This window comes from Dufourea novaeangliae, unplaced genomic scaffold (genome assembly GCF_001272555.1).
Source record: "Dufourea novaeangliae isolate 0120121106 unplaced genomic scaffold, ASM127255v1 scaffold421, whole genome shotgun sequence".
Classification (NCBI taxonomy): domain Eukaryota; kingdom Metazoa; phylum Arthropoda; class Insecta; order Hymenoptera; family Halictidae; genus Dufourea; species Dufourea novaeangliae.
The window spans coordinates 50,538-72,988 of NW_015374310.1; the positions used below are offsets into that span (position 1 = coordinate 50,538).

Consider the following 22,451-nt stretch of genomic DNA (forward strand, 5'->3'; position numbering starts at 1 on the left):
TGATTCTGTGAAACCTTGTACATATATACTAATCAACGAGTTCAATACGCGCATACTATAAATTCATCATACAGGACGTAAGTTTTCTAGTTTACATTCTTTCCACTATCTAATTCATGTGAAATGCAAAAGATGTATAAAATAAAAGAAGAGTTTCTTTTGGAGTCTGTTTTTCAATTATCTGCGTATATTTATTACAGTCATTCAATTTTCTGAGGGTAAGACATGAAAATATATGCATGTAACGTTGGACAGTTGTATTGGGAAAGTCAATGGAGGCGTGGCTTAGGGTTTGACCCTCTGGTGGTAAGATGGAAAACTACTGACAGTAAGTTTTTCAAATGTATAGAGTTGCTTACAGTTCAAATACCGCAAATACGCAGTAGCTTTTAACAGCTTAAAAATTGTCTGAATCAGATGCCTATGATTTGAATTGGAAGAACAATGCGAATATTCATAAACAAAATTTGTCAGTTCGCGTGTGCAACACCCCACCATAAAAATGTTATTGGTGGTAAAAATATAAATTAATCGTGGCCACCTTTTAAATTGTAGAACTAAACTTGTACAACTAAATGAAGTTGACAATGCTGTTATTGAAATTTTTGCGTTTTGTCTTCAGACATCAAATTTAAAAGATGATCCACATGAAATTAGTAGTGAAATCTTAAAATGATGACGTTTATGTAACGAACTTATGGACGAATTATTGGTATGATTTATAACTTAGGTAAATTTGCGACACGACTTCCTAAAAATCATAAATTTGATGTCCAACTCTATTTATGATTAGAATAATACTTATTTATTGGGATAAAATCGTTTTTTGTAAAGTATAACGAGCATACTATCATAAACGTTGATACATTCTTGTCCATTTTTAAAACTTTTATCCATGCCCTGAAGCGGTTAATAATTTCTTCGTGATTTAATTTATGTTTCAATTTCACTAAGTTTCCTTTTGGCCGGGGAAAATGGTAAAAGCGAACAGTATCGTGTTTACATGCATGACTGTTACAGCCGAACATCCAGCAACATATTTAACTTTTATTTTTTCTACGTGAAAATTCCATAGTGTAAATTTCTATAACTGTTTAAATAATTATGACTGTTGTTATATTAGTTTAAAAGCATTAAATAGCGCAACAAATATAAAAACACTGGTTTTTCTTAACCTATCTATTCAAACATTGTTGATCATACAGATACTCGACCTACTCTCAGTAGGTTAATTTTCTGTCACTAGTTGGCGTATCAAAATTCTGACTTTCCCATATAAAATGAAAATATGTGCAAGAGAAAGCCTGGCCAAACATTCACCCGTGGTGCCACATAAACAATAGTACTGAATAATACCAGACCCCACGCCCCCAACCACTCGCTTGTGTTGTGTTGACATTCTCGGGCCACTCATACAGGGTAACTCACATAACTCTTAACAGCTCAATATCTCGAAAACTATGCCATCGATTTTAAAGTTCTTGGTCTTAAATTGCATGAATATGAAGGGCCTTTCTAACTACATAAACGAGAAGTGGCTCCCCCTTTCCCTTTAAGGGGGGGGCGGGGGTTCCTTTATAATTTTAAATGGAACCCCCTATAAAACGTTACATATTTAGATTCTGCAGGAAAAAACAAGTAAATTTTGTCTGAAACATTTTTTTGTCAGATATTTCCATGATGAGATATAACAGTTTGAAGTTTCGAATTGTAGGTACTTACTTGAAGCGCTCGGAAATTGCGTTATTGAATTATACGCGCTTGAGTCCTTTGCTTACTCGTGAAGAAATAAAATGTTCAAAATGTCCACCACGGGCTTGTAAACATTTATTTACTAGAAATATCAAAGCTGTTCTAACATCTGTTAACATTTCGGGAGTCACTGAAGCGCGAGCGTCACGTATTCTTTGTGTCATATTCTGTTTTGTCGTCGGCGGTTCAAACATAACTTTGTCCTTTACATATCTCCATAAGAAAAAATCTAATGGTGTTAGATCGGGGGATTCAGGAGGCCATTGATGAGGTCCTCCACGACTTATCCATTTGTTCCCAAATTTTTCATTCAAAAATTGTCTGGTGATGATTGTAAAATGTGGAGGAGCGCCGTCTTGGTGGCACCACATTTCTCTTCTAATGTGTAGTGGCACATCTTGCAAAAGCGCAGGCAAATGATTTTTTAATAAATCACAATAACTTTCAGATTTTACAGTTTCTTCAAAAAAATAAGGTCCAATCACAAAATCTCCTATTATGCCACACCAAACATTTAAAGACCATCGATATTGAAAGGGAACAGATCGCATTCAATGTGGGTTTTCAACGGCCCAATAATGCAGATTATGTTTATTTACATGTCCTGAATTCATAAAAGTAGTCTCATCGGAAAAAAGTATTCTGCACAAAAAGTCATTTTCCATAACACCCTGCAGCCACTCACAAAATGTTACGCGGTGATCGTAGTCTGCCATCGAAAGCTCTTGTGTTAAAATCAAGTCATATGGATGATATTTTTGCTGTTTCAAAATTCATTGAATTGCATAACGACTGATATGTGATGTTTGTGCAAGTTTACGTTGACTAATTTGAGGATTTCATGTAATTGCAGCAAGAATATTGACGGTATTATTTTCATTAGTGACAGGTCTCGGTTTATTGCAAGATGTTTTACACAATCCACCGTGCTCACGAAGCCGCTTTTCTAAATTATAAAATTTTACATGAGATTTTTCGATCCCATAACGTTCAAAAAACATCACAATGTCACTGATAAGGAATAAGTCTGTTCGAAAAGCACGAAGAAAATTGTAGATACAGAAACTTGCAAAATTATCCCTGGGAAAAGGTCATAGCTTGCATTAAATTGAAAAAATAATAATGACTAATAAACTGAATAGAACTCACCCTTGCAGAAATTCACCAGCAGTTTGCAAACCTATGTTACTACATAGGTCACTAGACTGATCCTGGTCATCGACGGCCGAAACGATTTATGGCAGGGTATCGCCCAGTTCGCAGGTGATCGCAGGTATACCTCACCAGCCGAAGTTAAGGGTTCTAACGTCAAGTGCATCCGGGTTATTCCACCGAATATGTATTCACTTCACTGCACGACCACTAACACTGATCACCCGACACGATCACTTAATGTATTTTTAATCCAACGTGTTGTCCCTACGTTACGAAAATTCGTGGCCCCGACAAGGGCCGATTGTTTTCAATTTATCAGATGTTCTACGTAGCCAAACACTTGCACAGCAGCAGCCGCATATCCGTTATTCTGTACGTACCACCAGAACGTTGCGTAACACTCCTGTGAACTGAACATCTCTGTCGCCCGACAGCCACCGCTGTCTTTAATAGGTTACTGCTACGTTAATATGAACCGCATCACCGTACCGATAGGCTTATTTTACGGAAAAGAATTCAACGAATACGGTTTCTATAATTCTAATAATTTCCGAGATATTTGACGGTATAGTAAAAAAAAATACGTATGAAATATTTTCATGAGAACTACAATTTCAGAGAGTTGTAAAAAAATTGGCGATTGTCAATTCTGTTGTGAGTTCACAGTTGCTACGAGGTCGAAGAAATTGAGCCATAAATAACCGAAAAAGTCCGCACCGGCCTCTACAAAGGTGGTCGGACGGAGCCAAGCAGCGTCAATTCACACGTGTCGGTGAAATTTTTTTCTCTGCTCCTCGAGGAAAACAATGTACATTGTACTTTCCAACTCGTAGCAACGGGTACGTTGGTGATCCTCTTTATTTCGGACATTTTCAAGCCGATGCACGTGACGTCTGTTTTCTATCTCCAAGCAGTAGGTACCCTGGCAATAAATCAACGGGCTACGCGCTTTGGTGAAACTGCACGACGGTTCTTTCCTTGCACTTCTGCAAAGCACGTTGTAATACCTTGGACAAGCTCCGCGTTCTCACTCGACCGCTGCGTCTTTTGCGAACTCAGCACTCCGATAAGCGTTTCTTCTTTTCGCGACTGTGTAATGCCCGGATACTTCTTCTGAATAAAGAAACAGTTCAGTCTTAACCATAACCAGACAATCATCATTTATTTCTCTCCTAATCTCTCTCCAAATCCCAATTGCGATACTGCGTGCGATCGACAATTACTTCGATTCGTGTCGAGACAAGTGCGGACAAACTTTACATATTTTCGGGAATTGCTGTTCCTATAATCTTAAATCAAGTAAACCATAGTACTGAGAAGTTAGTACTGAGTTTGTTCATTTTTTTTGTGCGGTTTCAAATTTCCCCCGTCACAACGTGTTATCCTAGAACCGTTGGTTTCTTTTTACCTAAATCTTGTCGTGGTGGGAGTGAACTCACAATGTAACGATGGGAAACTACTTGGGGTAGAGGAACCCTTACGGAAAAATTCTGTCAGTTGGTTAGCAATCGGGCGACAGAGATGTTCAGTTCACGGTATTACGCAATGTTCTCGTGGTACGTACAGAATAACGGATATGTGGCTGCTGCTGTGCAAGTCTTTGGTACGTAGAACATCTGAAAAATTGAAAACAATCGGCCCTTTTCGGGGCTACGAATTTTCCTAACGTAGGAACAACACGTTGGATTAAAAATACATTAAGTGATCGTGTCAGGTGATTAGTGTTGGTGGTCGTGAAATAAAGTGAATGCATATTCGATGGATTAACCCGGCGGCACTTGACGTTGCGACTCTTAACGTCAGCTGGTGTCGCATATCTGCGATCACCTGTGGCATGGACTCTACCCTGTCATAAACCATTTTGTCCTTCGATGCCCAGGCTCGATACACTGACCTACTGACGCAGGTTTGCACGCTGCAGGTGAATTTCCGTCTTTAAATAACAAACGACCGATGATAAAAAGTATGATTTTATTTGTTACGTCTTTTTTATTTGCTATTATACGCAGTTTCCTGCGATGCATGCTGACCTACTTGTTCAGAGCTTCGTAGTACAAGCGCAGCGCGTAGCCACCGCTAGCGCGGGATACTCGGCTGGCGAACTCGCGCTCTGATTGGTCGGGGTTTTTCGTTAATATCTCGGTAACGAAGCCTCAGATTACATTGTTGCTAACGAAAAGGTTGTTCCAATTCACCTCCCTAGTGCCCCATTTCCGGGTCGGAGGACATTTTTGTTACACCCTGTATAATAAGAAAGTTATGAGAACAGCCATTATTAGTTATATTTGATCCTAACCGAGACACAGAACTTCATACTGATGCGAGCGGCATAGGTTTTGGAGCTGTGTTATTTCAACGTCATGATAGAGAACTCTGGGTAGTAGCATATTATAATAAGAAAGCGTCTAAAGAAGAATCAAAATATCATTCGTATGAATTGGAAACGTTAGTCATTGTTAATGCTTTGAAACATTTTCGCGTTCACTTACTTGGAATAAAATTCAAATTGATAACTGACTGTAATGCAATTAAATCTACTGCCACTAAACAGGACTTATTACCACGGGTAGCAAGATGGTGGGTTTATCTTCAAGATTTCGACTTTGATATTGAATATCGTAAGGGAAAACATGTTACCTATGTAGATTACTTGAACCGTAATCGGGTAGAAGAATTACACAGTGTATTGACATTAGAACGAGCAACCTGGTTAGAGGTAGTACAGTCACGTAATTAGGAATCGCAGGAATTATTAAGAAGAATTCGAGAAGGAGACGAAAGCATCACTGATTATGCCGAGGAGAAGGGAATTTTAATTAGAACCAAAGATGAGAGGAATAGGAAAATGCAGCAGTGGTTCGTTCCTAAGTGAAGCCGATTAAATCTTGTTCGACAACACCACGATGAACAATGTCACATTGGTCGCAAGAAATCTTTACATTCTTTAAAGAACAAATATTGGTTTCCTAAAATCAATGCTTTTGTGAAGAAATATATTGATCGATGCATTATTTGTATAATAGCGAAACGTCCGAGCGCTCCGAAACAAGGATTTTTACATATCATTGAAAAAATTCTCATTCCTTTTCATACAATTCATGCAAATTGTACCGGTTCTTTTCCTGTTAGCATTGAAGGGTATAAACATCTTATGATATTAGTTGATGCTTATACTAAGTTCGTTATTTTATCTCCTTTACGAGATATGAAAGCACAGGACACGAAAGAAATATTGGAGCCACGATTGATATTATTTGGAACTACCAAGAGATTAATTGTGGATCGGGGAACTAATTTTACAGGAAAATTAGTCAAAGATATGTTGCATAAACATGGTATTGAAATACATTATGTAGCAACTGGCTGAAAGATATCTTGCGACAGTTTTGAACTTGCTTACTGGTGAAACGTTACAGGGAAAAGAAGAGTCTAGCGTGTTTTTCCAAAGCCCCTCTCCCCGAGCTTTTGGCGAAAGAGAGAGAAAGATGTAAATATTAAAGGGGGTCCTCTCCCCGGGCTTCTAGCGAAAGAGAGAGATATAGAGAATATAAACGGGCGATGGCCCCGGACGTGAATCGTGAAAGTGCTAGTCTCTTTGTTAAAAGAAAAGAAAATTTGTTAATCGAGGCATCGAAGCATGTCAAAACATCCTTGGTGCCTTGTTATTTGTTTCAGGTTTAACTGGGTGTCTCGAGAACGAGCCATAGGTCAGAAATGGCCGTGTTAGCGTTAGCACGGTGGCGTTGAAGTCACGTTGCCGAATGGCAACGAGGATAGAAAGATAAAAAGAACGAAACAACGAATGATTGATTCAGAATTGGTGTGGACATCGTAGAGTAAAGGACATATATATATTAATAATTGTTTACGTATCAAAATTGTTAATAGTTCAGTTCATTTATTAAAAGTTTGTTCGTTCTTATAAATATTTTTAAGTTTATTTATCACACGCGAAGGGTAATTAACTGCACAACAAAGCTAAAGATGACGCAATCGATTGCAGAAACGCGCAATCAATCACCAAAAGCATGCAAGATATATATGTATATGACATATATTTGACGAAAACTATGAAAAATTGATACATTTTTAAAATTTTTTTATGAAATTTTTTCGTCGTAAGTGCGAATGGTCGTAAGTCAAGGTGGTCGTAACTCGAGAAGTTACTGTATTAAAATTAAGTTCACACCGAGCAGTCAAAGAGTGGTGCTTCCCGTTTCAGGTATAGCTGCTTCAAAGATATAGCGTTAGCCATAAACATGGCCGATCCTTGAACTATTATGTAGTACTCGATCATCGGGGGCCCATTGTGTCTCACCGCATTCAGTGTTGTACGCCACTGTCAGCTATGGGGTTCCAAGGAATAAAACGAGAAAGACTGGAATATTTTAAAGAAATTTACGTTTTCGTAAGCACTTGTCAAGAATAAAAGGGCCAGAAGTATTTCAAATCTGAAATTAGTACCCTATAAGAACTTGTTTAATTACATTTGCTTAATTAAAACGGAAAAACCGATTCCAATTTAACGTCGCACGTCCCTGTACGACGGTCACGCACAGTTTTTAGAACTGAAGGGTATCGAATAAGTGGATTAGGCTACCGAAACACGTATCTTTGAAGCAGCTATAAGTGAGATGCACGCTCGGCGATTTCGGTCGGCCGATCGTACCACTTGCGCCCTCGCACTCCATATTACTACAATAAGGTTTAAAAATACGTCAATTTTTTAAGGATGCCAATTAGACTTTGTTTATGATAATCAGATGTATACGTATTAGTTTCTTTGATCGTTGATTATTTATAAAAGAAAAGTGTCATTGCTTGATGGAAACCATGAGAAGGTCCTGGACAGGCTGGCCGGCAGAGTGGGGTGCGTGCACATGCGTGAGAAACATGTGTCAATGAGGGGCATTCCCAGTGATCAATTAACGAACCGACAATTATTGAGCGTCTACTGTAAGTAGAGTAAGCTATTAAAGCCATTCTTTTGTTATTTCTTGGCGATAAACATCTTTAATATCTTTAATTGTAGTCATGAATCTAATTTCATTCGTAACCATCAATCAACTTTTATTAGAATTACATAATCCCACAGATAAAATATAGGAGTAGAAATTTCATCCAATGTATTTTTTCGGCCCACTTTTCTGGGTCGTCGTCGTCCCATTACCATTTCAGTGTGACTACCCACCGCAGATTCACCGTTCTTATAACGTAGAGGTCACTAAAGTCACAGCCTTTTTAAAGTGTCAGTACTACAGTTTAGGTGGACCAACTCCCATTACGACGTGCGTTACGAAAAGTAGCACGTTTTCATATGCTTAACCACGGTCGTATACACGGGTCCGAAAACTCCCGTGATGGGGGTGATCCCTTAAAGAAACAAAGTGTACTTTCGAACTTTGCCACGAAGCGAGGGCACTAGTCTTTCGATTCAGTCATGGACCTAAGAAAGGGACCTTGAGCTCTGCCTTCTAATTCCTATGTCCATCGGTTCAGTCGCGGTCGTATGTATGTACCACTGAACTCTATACTACCTGGAATGCGCACTGCAGTGGGCAGAGACGACCAAATCCGGCCCAAGAGAGATATCATGAAAGTGGTATCTGCATCCTTTATTAATGTGGTACTACCCTGTTGTAAACTTAGGTCTAGCAGGTATAAGCGTGTACTACCTTGAACTCATGCATACGACTCGACTTTAATACTTCATTTATGTAATAATTTCATGTAAAAAGAATGCGAGAATAAAGAAAGTACATTACATATATCTATGTTCAACTTTCAAATGAAATTAAATCTCTACACATATACATATTCACGCTCGATGAAGAAAGAGGAACTCTTGCCGAATAAACCGTGTAAACGTAAACTTCTGTTGATGCGATTATATTTCAGAGTAACATGTAGTAAGAATGAGACACAGATACCCGTTCAGTCGTTCTGTTTCTATATGGTAGGCCGTTTTCTTATACCCGTAGTGCGCATTCCAGGTAGTATACAGTTCAGTGGTATGTACACAACCATTGCCGCGCTGTGTGACTAGTGGAAGATTCATGAAACTTTCGGTCTTCCTTAAGAGATCATCCCCACCACGAGAGTTTCCGGACCTGCGTATACGACCGTGATCTTAACACAGGAAACGTGCTACTCTTCGTAAGACACGTCGATTAGATGAAAAGTCTATTTTTATACCTCATCGGTGATAATCCGTTCAATGCGAGGTCGATAGATGTATCGATGCAATGCACGCTACTGACGATAAGTGACGAGATCGATAGATATATCGAATAACCGCCGGCCGTGCTTCCGCCGTTTTAGACCTTCTTCCCACGATTGTTTTGAACTATAACCGTCTTTAACGATTATTGATTGTGACTTGTTTCTACACTCGTTGCCGATACTACTATTGAGTTCGTTTCTGAGAGATCGTCGATACGAACATTTCGTTTGTTATTCCGCAAAGTTGTATGATAAACTTTTTCCATACGTCACTGGGGTTGAAATTGTAAACGTTCGTCCGCATAGAACGCATTAAGTAATTTTTTTAAAACCCATTTGTTTAAATTTCCTATTTCCACTTTCGAATATTTGGCATGTTCTATGTTCCATAATATAAAAAATGGTTCATATATTTCTTGAAATTAAATAAAATTTAATAGTTTTAGCGTCACTTCAATTCACTTGTAACAAACACTCTAATATAGAATATATGTAAAATTGAATAAAACAATGATTAAGTTCATTAGATGTGCATACCTAATTGATACCCTTTGCGCGTATAACGATTTACTTAATATGCATTACGAATAAACTAATTCCGTACAATAAACGGTTTACGCTAAACGAAAACGCTAACTTCCCTCTCATAGATACACACATACAACACGAAGTTATAAAATCCTATTCACACATATAATCGTGCACACCACCGGGAAAGTCATCGAAATTGTTTCATACATTTCGGAAATAACAAACACGCAAAGTGGCAGTTTGAGTAAACGCAATAACAAATCAGTGTAACCGCTCGTCTCCCCGATCAATAGAACTAACTAATTACATTTACGAGTACAGTATAAAAAGCAGTGCAAAATGTTTCTGTCATAGCAGTTCGCGAAACCGTTGTCACAGAATCACATAATTTCCATTTGTTTGTTTTCTTTTCTACTTATGCCCGTCCAACGTGATATGTAATCCTAGTTTACAAATGTCTTTCTACAGCTGCAATGGTGCGTTGTATGTGTTGTGTCTTTTATGCCTGGGCGGAGCGACAGGTGGACTTTCAGGTGTCAACAATCGCCTGGTCATAAGCCATTTTTTGGCTCTGCTAGCGTGATAGTAATACGAGTAAAGCAGTGCCATAGCCGCCAGGACGACCAGGAGGCACGTGCCAGCGATAATGATACTGAGCAGCCAATACGGCCCAGTTAACTTCGACACTGTTGTTGGCTCTGTCGGTGACTTCTCACCCGGAACCGATGCAGTCGGTGGCTGGGTCGGCGGTCTGGGCGGCAACGGTTCTACGTTATCGCCTATAGTAATATCGGCGCAGGAACGGAACTCTTCTTGGGGGCCACAGCCCACAGCTCCTACAAACAGATTTAAAACAATTTTGATTAATCTTCTTCACTAACGTGCGATAGGTATTTGCAGTTCCTTATTTGGTTACAGCTTCTGAAAGGTCCCCTTTGCAATTTTCATGAAACTTGGTAAACTCGAGTCAAATACTCTCAAATGAACGTATTGTTGCGTAGGTGCGGCACATCTCTAATAATGAATGGACAATGTTTATAAAAAAAGGGAATTTTTTATTTCAATAGTGTGGTATCGGGAATGTTCGGGCTACCCGGTACATATTTCTGTACGTAGTTTTAAGAGACATTTTTAGCCGTTAGACCAGGGCGTTTTGCGAGGCGAGGGCCGGAAAAAGGGCCATAAAAGTGAAAGCGGGGTTGACCTTCGTTGGGTTGCGAGCGACGACGGGGTTTGGCCCGTTGGCGAAGGTTTGCTGGAGTCAAGGAGGTTCATGCCCATATTTGGGCATAAGAAAAGGTATCGAGAGGGCAAGCGTAGGGTAATGTGGGGTAGGGTAGTTTTTCGAGGAGGACAGTTGAGTGTGGAAGTTGGTAGTGGAAAGTTGTGGCTCATGGAGTCAGTATTGTAGTTTACCTTTAGTCGTCTTAGTTTATATTTAACATACTATTCAATATTTGTATTACTAGTTTTTTTTCTTTTTTAAAATAAATATATGTTTGTTTTATTTAATTATATGTGTTACCACATATAATTTGGGGGCTCAGCCGGGATTGAGTGGAAAGGAAAGCAGAATTAGTGAATAATAGTTGTCACGCGGTTGTGTTGTGAAAGTTACGTTGGAGTACATTATGAGTAGTGAGGGGTCAAGTGGGGGACAACACCGTGGTCGAGGTTGATAATCAAGCTATCAACGTGAGGTTGATGAGCATCGACGAAATGAAGTTGCCGGAGCTGAAGGAGGAACTGAGGCAGCGGAGGTTGAAAGTCAGTGGGAATAAATCGGAGTTGCAGGATCGGTTGAGGGCTGCCGTTATGCTCGAAATCCAACACGACGAAGATAATTCAGAAGAAGAAGAGGAAGTTGAAACAGAAAATGTTGTTAAGTCGCATGGTAAAGCTGCAGGTAGTCCTTCGCATCTCTTAACGTTTAAAGATGTAGAGGAGTCGATGAATACGTTCAGCGGCGATGATAAGGTGAACGTGCGTCAGTGGATCGAGGAGGTCGAGGAAATGGCTGAACTATGCGATTGGAACGGGGTGCAACGGATACTTTATGCGAAGCGACTGCTGCGTGGGTCGGCGAAATTATTCGTTAATTACGGAAAATGTAGCAGTAGCTGGGGTGCGATGAGAAGAGCCTTGGTCGCGGAATTCGCTCAAATGGTGGATGCGTATAAAATTCACAAAGAGTTATCTCGTCGAAGCAAAAGGATAGCGGAGACGTATCAGGAGTACGTCTACAAGATGTTTGAGATCGCTAAACAGGCTGCGATAGAAGACGCGGCCGTGATAAAATACATCATCGAAGTGAATAAGACGGTTCTCTACGGCGCAAAGAATATTCGTGAGTTGAAAGAGAAGTTTCAACTGTATGAAACTATGAAGGAGAACGCAAAAGCAAGGAGCAGACGAAGCGAGGAAAAGCAGCAGAAGATCAGCGGTCGGAGCAATACGGTGCAGGAAACTGTGAGGCGATGTTTCTTGTGCGGTGATAAGAATCATTTGAGTGCAGGATGTCCTGGCAAAAACAAAGGTTTTAAATGCTTCAAGTGCGGACAATACGGACACATTGCTTCGCGTTGCGGTGGTATAATCGAGTCGTCGAAGAATGCGTGTAGTACGTCGCAACTGTCACAATCAAAGCGCTGCAAGGAGGTGGAAATTTCGAATTGTAAGTTAGCTGTTTTGATAGATACCGGTAGTGATTTAACTTTAATGCGAGCAGATCAGTATGTTAAAGTCGGTGCACCGAAATTAGTAGATAATGTTTTGATATTCCGCGGTGTTGGATCAGACTGCAACTATACTCTTGGAGAATTTGTTGCGAACGTAAAAATAGATCATGAGCTTTATTCGATGAAAATACATGTAGTTTCTGACACAATAACGCAGCATCCATTGATCGTTGGCACTGATTTTTTAAATAGTGTTGAAATTTGTATGAAAGAAGGGGATATTTCTATTCACAAAGTTGAAAGTAGTTGTCAAGGCGAAATTCCAGAAATTTTAAAAATTGACCTAGAAATGGAAGAGAATAGAGTAGATTTATCTTATATCACGGATGTTGATAACAGGAAAAAAATAGAAGATCTAATTCGTAATTACAAACCACACAAAACTCGCGAAGTTAACGTTAAAATGAATTTAATTCTCCAGGACGATATTCCAGTTTACCAAAGACCGAGAAGATTATCACCTGAGGACAAAGCGGATGTTGATAAACAAATTTCAGTGTGGATGAAGGACGGGATTATAAGACCGTCCGAATCGGACTACGCGAGTCCGATCGTACTAGTGAGGAAAAAGAACGGCGCTACTAGAATCTGCGTAGATTATAGGCAATTGAATAGAAAGGTTGTAAAAGATCGGTACCCGCTGCCTCTCATCAAGGTATTTAGTACGTTGGACCTTCAAAACGGATTTTTCTATGTTCCAGTAGGAGAGAGTAGTATAAAGTATACGGCATTCGTTATTCCTACCGGACACTATGAGTTTTTAAAAGTTCTATAGCTGTCGTTCCTGGTTGAAAACGGAACAAATTTTATTAATCGAAATAAAAATCAGAACTTGAAAATTCTAAAATGATGGAGTCAACAGTCTTGTATATCTTTCGCAAAAATGTGTAGACTCTAATGATTTCTATTTCGATTAATAAAATTTATTCTTAGCTGAATTATACTGCATCGAATTTTCTGGTTACAGGCCGCAAGTTATTTTCGGATAATCTAATATGAAAGATATTCCCAGTTGTAGGATCGAGAGAGTTCTATTGAATTTTAAGTTATATACTTTGTCGTTTTACACACGGAGGTCATATAAAGATTTGCTTGGAATTTTTAATCGCGTCAGGTGAATACATTTGCGTATACATATATGTATAGTATACATATTTCTCTACGATAATCAGAATATGCTCCGAGTACTCCGAGAAAGACGATTCTGGCCTGAATAAGTAACTGATTAAATAAAACATAAACGACACTTGAAGTGTCCTACCTCAAGTAGTGAAGTGTAAATTTAAATCTATTATACATAGATTTAAATCTAGAAAAGCACATTTCTAATCCTGTGGAAATAAAATTTAATATTGCGACGTGTATTGCAACAATTATAACAATGCATATATTATTATGTAAATATTTATTGCAAATTATCATATTGATGGCTATTGAGTATTTTATAATGTATAATAAATTGTAATAATCATAATGAGCAAACTGAGGGTATTTATGCAAATATAAATTTTCATGAATCATTTGCAAAACCAGAATTAAATACCGATTTACTTGTTGTATTGAAAGTTTCATTTTATTGAACATGAAAAGACCTTTATTAATTGTTATTAGTTCATGTTCATTTATTACAAATAGTTTAAATCGACGTGCTGAACGACATATAGTCGATACGTTGCGTTATATGAGTTTAACAAAAGAAAAAAAAACAGCTGCAACCATTAAACATATATTTCAGGTGTATGGTGAGATCGTTAGAGTAAATCAGTGCTAAAGAAGACTCAAGAAATTTCGAAGTTTGTCAGGAAAGTCTTACCGATCTAAATAAAGACACTTTATGGGTAACTGCTGAATCAAATTCATGAATAACTGTAATATTAAAAGATTCGTACAAAAATTGAAAATATATATTTTAAGTAGCTTATACTCACTACACGTGCACTGAAAAAACACACATTACTTATAGGACAAACTACTGTTAAAGATCTGTTTTTATTGTTTTTAGTCATTTAATCATTCTATAAGCGCATAAAATCCATAATCTAATAAATTAGTCATAATTAGACTGTGCACTTCATGCATTTATAGCAAATGCAAATACGGAGAACAGACCGAAGTAAACCTGTAGCTGAGCATTAATGTTCTTTTGACTTTACTTTTAATTTCACATATCCTTCAGTAGATGGAATTGGTCTTTGATTCTGGTTTTGGTAAAACTGACTATAAAAATGGGAATTTGCATAAACATCTGCAGTGTATTTATAATAAATAAGTAAATCAGAAAAGAAAGCTACAGATCTATTACGACTAATAATTTTGCAATAAGGTTTAATACGTGCAGTTTAAAAGTAATTAAGTGATTGCACAACACTGTAATGAGATTAGCTGAATACTAATTATTATGAAGAAATCTTACAATGCTCGTGCTAATTACGTAATATTTATTATATGCATATAAACTGTATGGCCCTTTACGACGCCAGTACAACAATTTATCATTGCTTCAGCGGAACGAAAATTAACTTAATTGCTTTTGCGTGCCGAAAATTCCAAGATCCGGATTTAAACCGTAAAACGCTAAAAAGGCCCCATTCCACTCGACTTCAAACTTTCACCATCATAAAATCACCGGGTGTAACAGTCATAAACGTTCGTCACCATCGTACGCATCACCTACAGGTCATCCTTTTCTTCACACCCTCTCACTCGCACCTTACTTTCCACCACCGTACGCCTCAATCGCAGGTTATGTTCTTCTCCTAACCTTCTCACTCACCTTTCCTTCTACCACCCTTCTTACTTTTCACTGTCAGTCATCCCTACTCTCCACCCCCTTAGTCACTTACTCCAACATTCCCTAATAAGGAAAACAACGACGACTAAAACCAATCACACATCAGCTACACCCGCTTTTTTTCAACAAGACTTCCTTTTCTACAAGACACACCCTCTAGAGGACAACACTCTCCGCTTGAGAGGAAGATCTAGGCAGACACTCACCAGCACTCGTAGAGTACACATCATATATACTTGTAATACACAGTTTAGTTTTGTAAATACACCAGTTTAGTAACTGACTAAAAATTTACTTAACATCCTCACACCTCATCCTAAAAGAGCCCTCATGTCATTAATTTGCCGTGAGCGCAACGGTCATTGCGGTCTAGATTCACTCAAGCAATCAGTCGCGAGTTTTAGTGCCGTACATAAACTTTGAGGACAGCAAATCAAAGGTGTCGAAACCATTGGTTAGAAATGCTTATTGACTTAATATTGTTCATACAGTGGTGAAATCAGTATTTTTTCTTTTTAATTTACTTAATTATATTTTTTCAACGTTTCAAATTGAAATTTATGCGTTATAAGAAGGTATAGATATTAAAAAATCTAATTTTCATATATTAAATATTTATTAATGTTATTATCAATACAACATTTCGTATGTGTTCATTCATTGGTGCGTTTACCCTACCTAGAGAAATAAGTAGGGATAATTTCTCTTATAGGATTGAAATGAAGTGAAGATATTTAAAAAGTTAAATTTATCGAACCGTGTTAGATTTGTTACGAGCCAGGGCTAAGCGGCTGCGAGAGCCGAGGAAATGGCGAGTTTGGTTTTTTCGAGTGTGTTATGTGGACGAACCTGTGCCTATTTCATCACAGGGAGCCTCTGGGATAGGTTGTCGTGGACGAACTCCGAGCTTATTTCATCCACAATAGGATTGTTAGTATGGGCCTCGTAACTTTTAAGAATTTGGTACACTTCGAGCGGTAAAAGTGTGCCTTTGTGGGTTCGCTTCTAGCTGGGAATTTAGATGTTATTCTAGAGTTGAAATGAACAACACTGAATTATAAATATATGAACGTATGAAAGTATATTCAATAAAATAAAGGTTTTACAAATACTACTGTAAAGTGTAGTCGCGGAAGCTAATTCCAACGTTCTCGGTTTTCACGCACTGAGAAATGCGGGATTGCGTCATACAGAGTTTAAGCTTACTTTTGAAAATGCTTGAAAGGGACTGTAATACTCGATCTCACTAGCTAGACTTCTAGTATGATTATGAACCACCGATGAGCTGTACGCGTCCCTTTTTATATCCCGAAAATCGAGACTAAAAGTAGTGGGGGACACGCCTGTTCTCAACGGAAAACTGTTTTCCAAGAAAATCTGGCCACGCCATAACACCCCGTGGGCAATTACGTAATCTGGCCGGATGCATTCCATCTCCCGATAGGGTTAAGAGGTCACGAGAGTGTCTTCGTACGTAACAGATTAAACCAAATCGTGCAAAAAGAGCATTTAAGGTGGCTCGCGGAAATGTTTAATAATTATAAATTTAGTTGAAAATTTAACAGAACATGCTTTAACTTTTGATTGCTACCAAAAAATCGCAAAATTAATGATAAAATTATTGAAAAAGAAACTTTATAGAAATTTCTTTTTAACACGAGCCTTATGGAACTCTAGTTGATACTGAGAACTTATTATTATTATTATTATTATTATTATTTATTGTATGAAAACTTAACGTCCATTACAATCTTAATTTTCTGGTTATTGCACGCTTCTTAATGTATCCTATACATATGTCTAGATTACATCTTAATTTTTGTTGTTGCAAGCTTCTTAATATATCTTATATATCTATGTAGATTACAATCTTAGTTTTGTTATTGCACGCTTTTTAATGTTTTATACGTAGGTATATCTAATTTACTATTATGTGCGCTTTCTACTAATATTAGAATAATTTATATTTATCGTTCCTCTTCCTTCCCTTAGTCTCGTACCATTTTTTATAAAGTTTCCTAATTCCCATGCCTGCTTCTCTGTTTTTACTTTTAATATCTCTGTTATGGTTTTGTTTTTTAGTGAGTTGGTTCTAATTTCTGCATATATAGAGCAGTTGCATAATACGTGTTCTCTGTTTTCTATTTCTTGTTTGTTGCATATTCAATCAATCAGTTCTACAATATCAGTTGTCCTATACAAACGGAGCCCTTTGCATTCTTCGATCAAATAGAGTTCACGTTCGGAAAACTAAGTTTTAGTTTATTTAGCGATTACGTAGTGATCATTTAATAGTAGAGCGTACGTCGTTGTTATAAATAGTGCAAATTAATTATTGTAGGTTTTAGTCATTATTGTAGGTTTTATTAAATATTGTAGATTTTATTAATTATTGCAGGTTTCATTAAGTATTGTAGGTTTTATTAATTATTGCAGATTTCATTAAATATTGTAGGTTTTATTAATTATTACAGGTTAAACATTAGTATAAATAGTTGTTATAAATTAATTAGTATATATGATCGCGCAGTGTGCGAACATTTTTCGCGGACGGGACGATCGTGCAGTGTGTGTGGACACTTTTCGCAGCTTCTGTGGTGTACATGCATGTGCGGATTAATTTCATGGATACTTGTGGACAGGGCAATTGCTGTATGTGACAACCAGAGGGGGTATTAATCCTCTCTATTGGATAATATTCGTAAGAAGATATTTATATTTCTTGAGAATTTTATCGAATAATCAGAGTTAATGCGATACAAGTGGATTCGACTCAAATACCGCGGGCACAAGTTATCGACACCGTCTACCGGGTAAGTAGATAGCTGTTCTACCTACTTCTCCTATACGTCATTGAGTCTTTAGAGTGACTGTACGCCCCTTACGAACCCTGCCCCGCTGACACTCGTGTGTGCGGATTGCCATCATTTGGGTCAATTTTTCAACGCTTATAACTAACAAACGAAGCATTTGTCACAATTTCGTTATTCTTGATTTTCATCGTATTTTGCTCCAAATAATCACCCCTTAAAGTTTTTCCCACTAGTAGTCGAATGCCCTGTGTATACATACATGTTATGTTGTGTATACATAAATTATTTTTAGAATTAGCTATTATCCTTAGAACCCTATTCATTACTACTCTGAACATTTGTACAAAAATCTATTAGATTTAACTGTAATAGTTTGGAAATTTCTTTATTGTCGGAAATTTCGACAGTAATGTATTTCTAAAAGCTGCTTCAACGGAAAGGGACTTCAAATTAGGTACAATCATACGCGTCGCCGGATACGGTATTGTTTCATTATATCAAAAGAAGTAATTACGAATTTCAGAGGTTTTGAAAGAAGCGATTTAGCAGCTTGAAAAGGTAGTATACTACAAATAATGATCCGCTAGTGAACATGGAGATTATCTGATTATTTTTATTATTTGTCGAGTTGAACACGTTTATATCCACTTTTGGGCGTAGATGACTAATAGTGTACGAGATATCAACAATTATAATTCACGTGTGTGTGACTTATCTAAAATTACGGGCTTCGATTGCAACTACCAGTGTGGCGCAGAGGTTAAGTGTCCGGATGTGAACTGTATATTGTATTTTTAGACGTGGGTTTGAATAACCGCGGGTCCAACTTTTTATTCAATCACTATATTTTTGTACATTTTTACTTAACTCAATCATTATCGATATTATTTGTAATATAGATAATAAATTTTAAAAATGTTTCTATATTTAAATAGCTTAACACTAAACCTATCGAACACTTCAGGAAGGTAGGAATTAGTACGCTAAAACCGACCATTTTGACCGGTCGTTGTAGGTTTAGTGTCAAAATATATTCATAGCAACCTTAATATTTTATCTTATGTTATTAAAATTACTATTTCAATTATGTGTTTTTATATATATATATATATTATATACAGATTGGGGCAATAACTATGTCCACTTTGAATATTGCGGTTATTTGTAATAATATTGTTAAGCCGTGGCGTTCCGCCGCACGAGATAACAGTTTTATTATACATAGAACACAACACAACACAACGTTTATTTACAACTGTACAACTGTACAATGTTAATTATATATAAATATGTACAACTTAATTATGGTACTTCTGTTCTCTCTCATGTCATATCAGAGACTCTCTTTTTAAATACTGGCGGTTGTCAGCGAAACGACTGACCGATTCCCAAATCGATCCTCGGAGGTGGAGGCATCTTCAGTTAGAACGCGAAGCCAGCTTCGTGGCTTCAAACGTCACAACAATATGAAAAAATGTTATATACAAAACTTACACGGTATAGAGGGGGGCATATTGGGACACAAACATTTTCTGCGTGGGTGAATGGAATGCTGTGTTTTTTTTTATCGCGATGTGATAGTCGATGTAGAGACGACTTCAGCGAGCTATCATTGAAGGTCATGCACGGTCAAATGTGGCAGTAAAATAAACTTTCTTACATTACAGGAGATACTCGAAGTGGTGACCGTTTGCGTCAATGCAAAGTTGCAATCTTTGTATCGCTGCATCACGTACATATCTTATCGTTTCTGAATTTATTCTAGCACCTGCTGCAATTATCCATTGTTTCATATTTTCTGGTATAGTGGGTATAGTGGGTGTAGTGGGTTTCAATGCTCCCTAGAGAAAAAAATCTAATGGGGTCAAATCTGGAGAACGAGGTGACCAAGAAACTAATCCGCCATGTTCTATCCATTTATTTGGGTACAGTTCTTTCAGTGCATTTCTTACTCTCCGAGCATAATGTGCTGGACACCGTCGTACTGTAACCACATCATTTGGCGAACGTTTTGTGGTACATTTTCTAATAAAGTCCCCAATCTACTTCGTATAAAGTGTGCATATCGTTCGCCAGTTATGTAAGAAAATTTATTTTACTACCACATTTGACCTTGTATGACCTTCAATGCTAGCCCGCTGAAGTCGTCTCAACACCGGCTATCGCATCGCGATAAAAAAAACATAGCATTCCATTAAAAAAAAATAGAGATAGCCTTGAAATATCCTCTATGCCTTCACCCACGCAGAAAATGTTTGTGTCACAATATGCCCCCGTCTATACTGTGTAAGTTTTGTATATAACATTTTTTCATATTATTACAAATAACGGCAATACTCAAAATGGACATAGTTATTGCCCCACCCTGTATAGTTATGAATATATTTTAAGCTTAAGCTATTTAAATATACAAACATTTTTAAAATTTATTATCTATATTGCAAATAATATCGATAATGATTGAGGTAAGTAAAAATGTACAAAAATATAGTAAATGAAAAAAAAATTGAACCCGCCGGTATTCGAACCCACGTCTAGAAATGCAATATACAGTTCACATCCGGACACTTAACCTTTGCACCACACTGATAGTTGCAATCGAAGCCCGTAATTTTAGATAAGTTACACACACGTGAATTATAATTGTTGATATCTCGTACACTATTATTCATCTACGCCCAAAAGTGGATATTAACGTGTTCAATTCGACAAGTAATAAAAATTATCAGATAATCTCCATGTTCAATAGCGGATCATTATTTGCAGTATACTATTTTTGCAAGCGGCTAAATCGCTTCTTTCAAAACCTCTGAAATTCGTAATTACTTCTTTTGACATAATGAAACAATACCGTATCCGACGACTCGTACGATTGTACCTAATTTAAAGTACCTTGCCGTTGAAGCAGCTTTTAGAAATTCATAACTATTACAGTTAAATCTAATAGATTTTTGTACGAATGTTCGGAGTAGTAATGAGTACCTACTCATGTAAGGATAATATCTAATTCTAAAAATAATGTATATACATACAATATAACATGTAGGTATACATAAAAGAATTAAAATAGTGAAATGGAAAACATTTATTTTCTTCTTTTTAAATGCCTTACAAATCAATATTTTTCAAATTTTTATTTTACTGAAAGGTTATGAAGTGAAATTACAAAATACTTGAAAATAAAAAGTAAAACAGCCGCATTGGTATTAGATCGGGGTCTCCTGACTGTCGCTTGCGCGCTTAGGTTGCCGGGCGTCGCGTCAAAATGTAAATTTTCGCCGCAGTGAGAATTGAGATTTGACGAGGGTCTCCAAGGCATCTTCATTGTTTACGTTGCCGAGTGACGTACCGCATGTTGACGGAAAGACCCGAACGGGCAGCGCACACAGGCAGAGGTAGAGAATGCTTGCGTGGGAGACGCCGAGTAAGCATAGTGGGGCAGAGTTCACAGAAAGGGTAGAATATGCTTGTGTGGAATACTTATGCGAGGCATAGAGGGGGTGAGCGCTCGAGCGGTTCTTCCACGATTTTGGCATCACTGCCGAAGCAGTCTCCCCCCTTAAATCGGAATGGTGTAAAAACAGAACTAAGCGTAGGTACTCTCGTTCTAACTTCTTAGAAGAAGCACTCCACGAATATGCTGTAAGTCAATAAAGGACAATACCTGTTCCATTTCCGCAGTCGCCCCAATTGTTCCCGGCTGTGTATCTCCACTGAAAGACGCACTGAGCGCAAGTCAGGTCGTCCGGTAATTTGTAGAAAGCCTCGAAAATTTTGTTACCCGGTCCAGGATAATATCTATTCGATCCGTTCTCCGACCGCAGAAGATATTTGTCTAGGCATTCCTGGGTGACTTCCTTGCCCTTGTAGGTCATCGAGCACGTTCGAAACTCGAAATAACCGTGATGGTTCGCCGTCAGCTCGACTCGTACCGGTATCACGGAACCGGTACGGTATTTCCTCACTATCACGCTGTTTCCGTATTTTCCGCCGGTCTCGTGAGCACGTGGCTGTAACAAAATTACTATAATGCTTATTTAACCCTTCAACTCCCAGTCAGAAATGGGCATTATCCAGATAAAAAGACATTTAAATAACGGCTCAAATAAAATATAATTTATCTCTATCCGTAATTCGAAACCTCGAATAACTCAATTTATCTTTATTCAAAACACCACGGGTACATAAATTATTCGCCCGCGAAAAATTATTTTTTTATTCGAAGGGAATTTATTCGACCGCGAATAATTTTTTTATTTATTTTTAGTAATTTAACGGGTATTAACCCAGTATACATATACAGGGTGTCCCAAAAATGTCCTCCGACCCGGAAATGTGGCACTCGGGGGGTGAATTGGAACAACTTTTTCCTTAGCAAAAATTTAAACTGAGGCTTCGTTTACGAGATATTAACGAAAAACCGCGACCAATCAGAGCGCGAGTTTGCCA

General features: G+C 37.7%; 1 protein-coding gene across 1 annotated transcript in view; it reads right to left on the reverse strand.

The window, feature by feature from the left end:
- Positions 1–10,122: 10,122 nt before the first annotated feature.
- LOC107192806 overlaps positions 10,123–22,451 on the reverse strand; it is a 16,973-nt gene continuing 4,644 nt past the window's right edge. The window contains exons 2-3 of the mRNA XM_015582141.1: positions 21,667–22,012; positions 10,123–10,496 (exon numbers count right to left, since the gene is read on the reverse strand). Of these exons, the coding sequence (XP_015437627.1) occupies positions 10,123–10,496; positions 21,667–22,012 (720 nt within the window). The remainder of the gene's footprint in view (positions 10,497–21,666; positions 22,013–22,451) is intronic.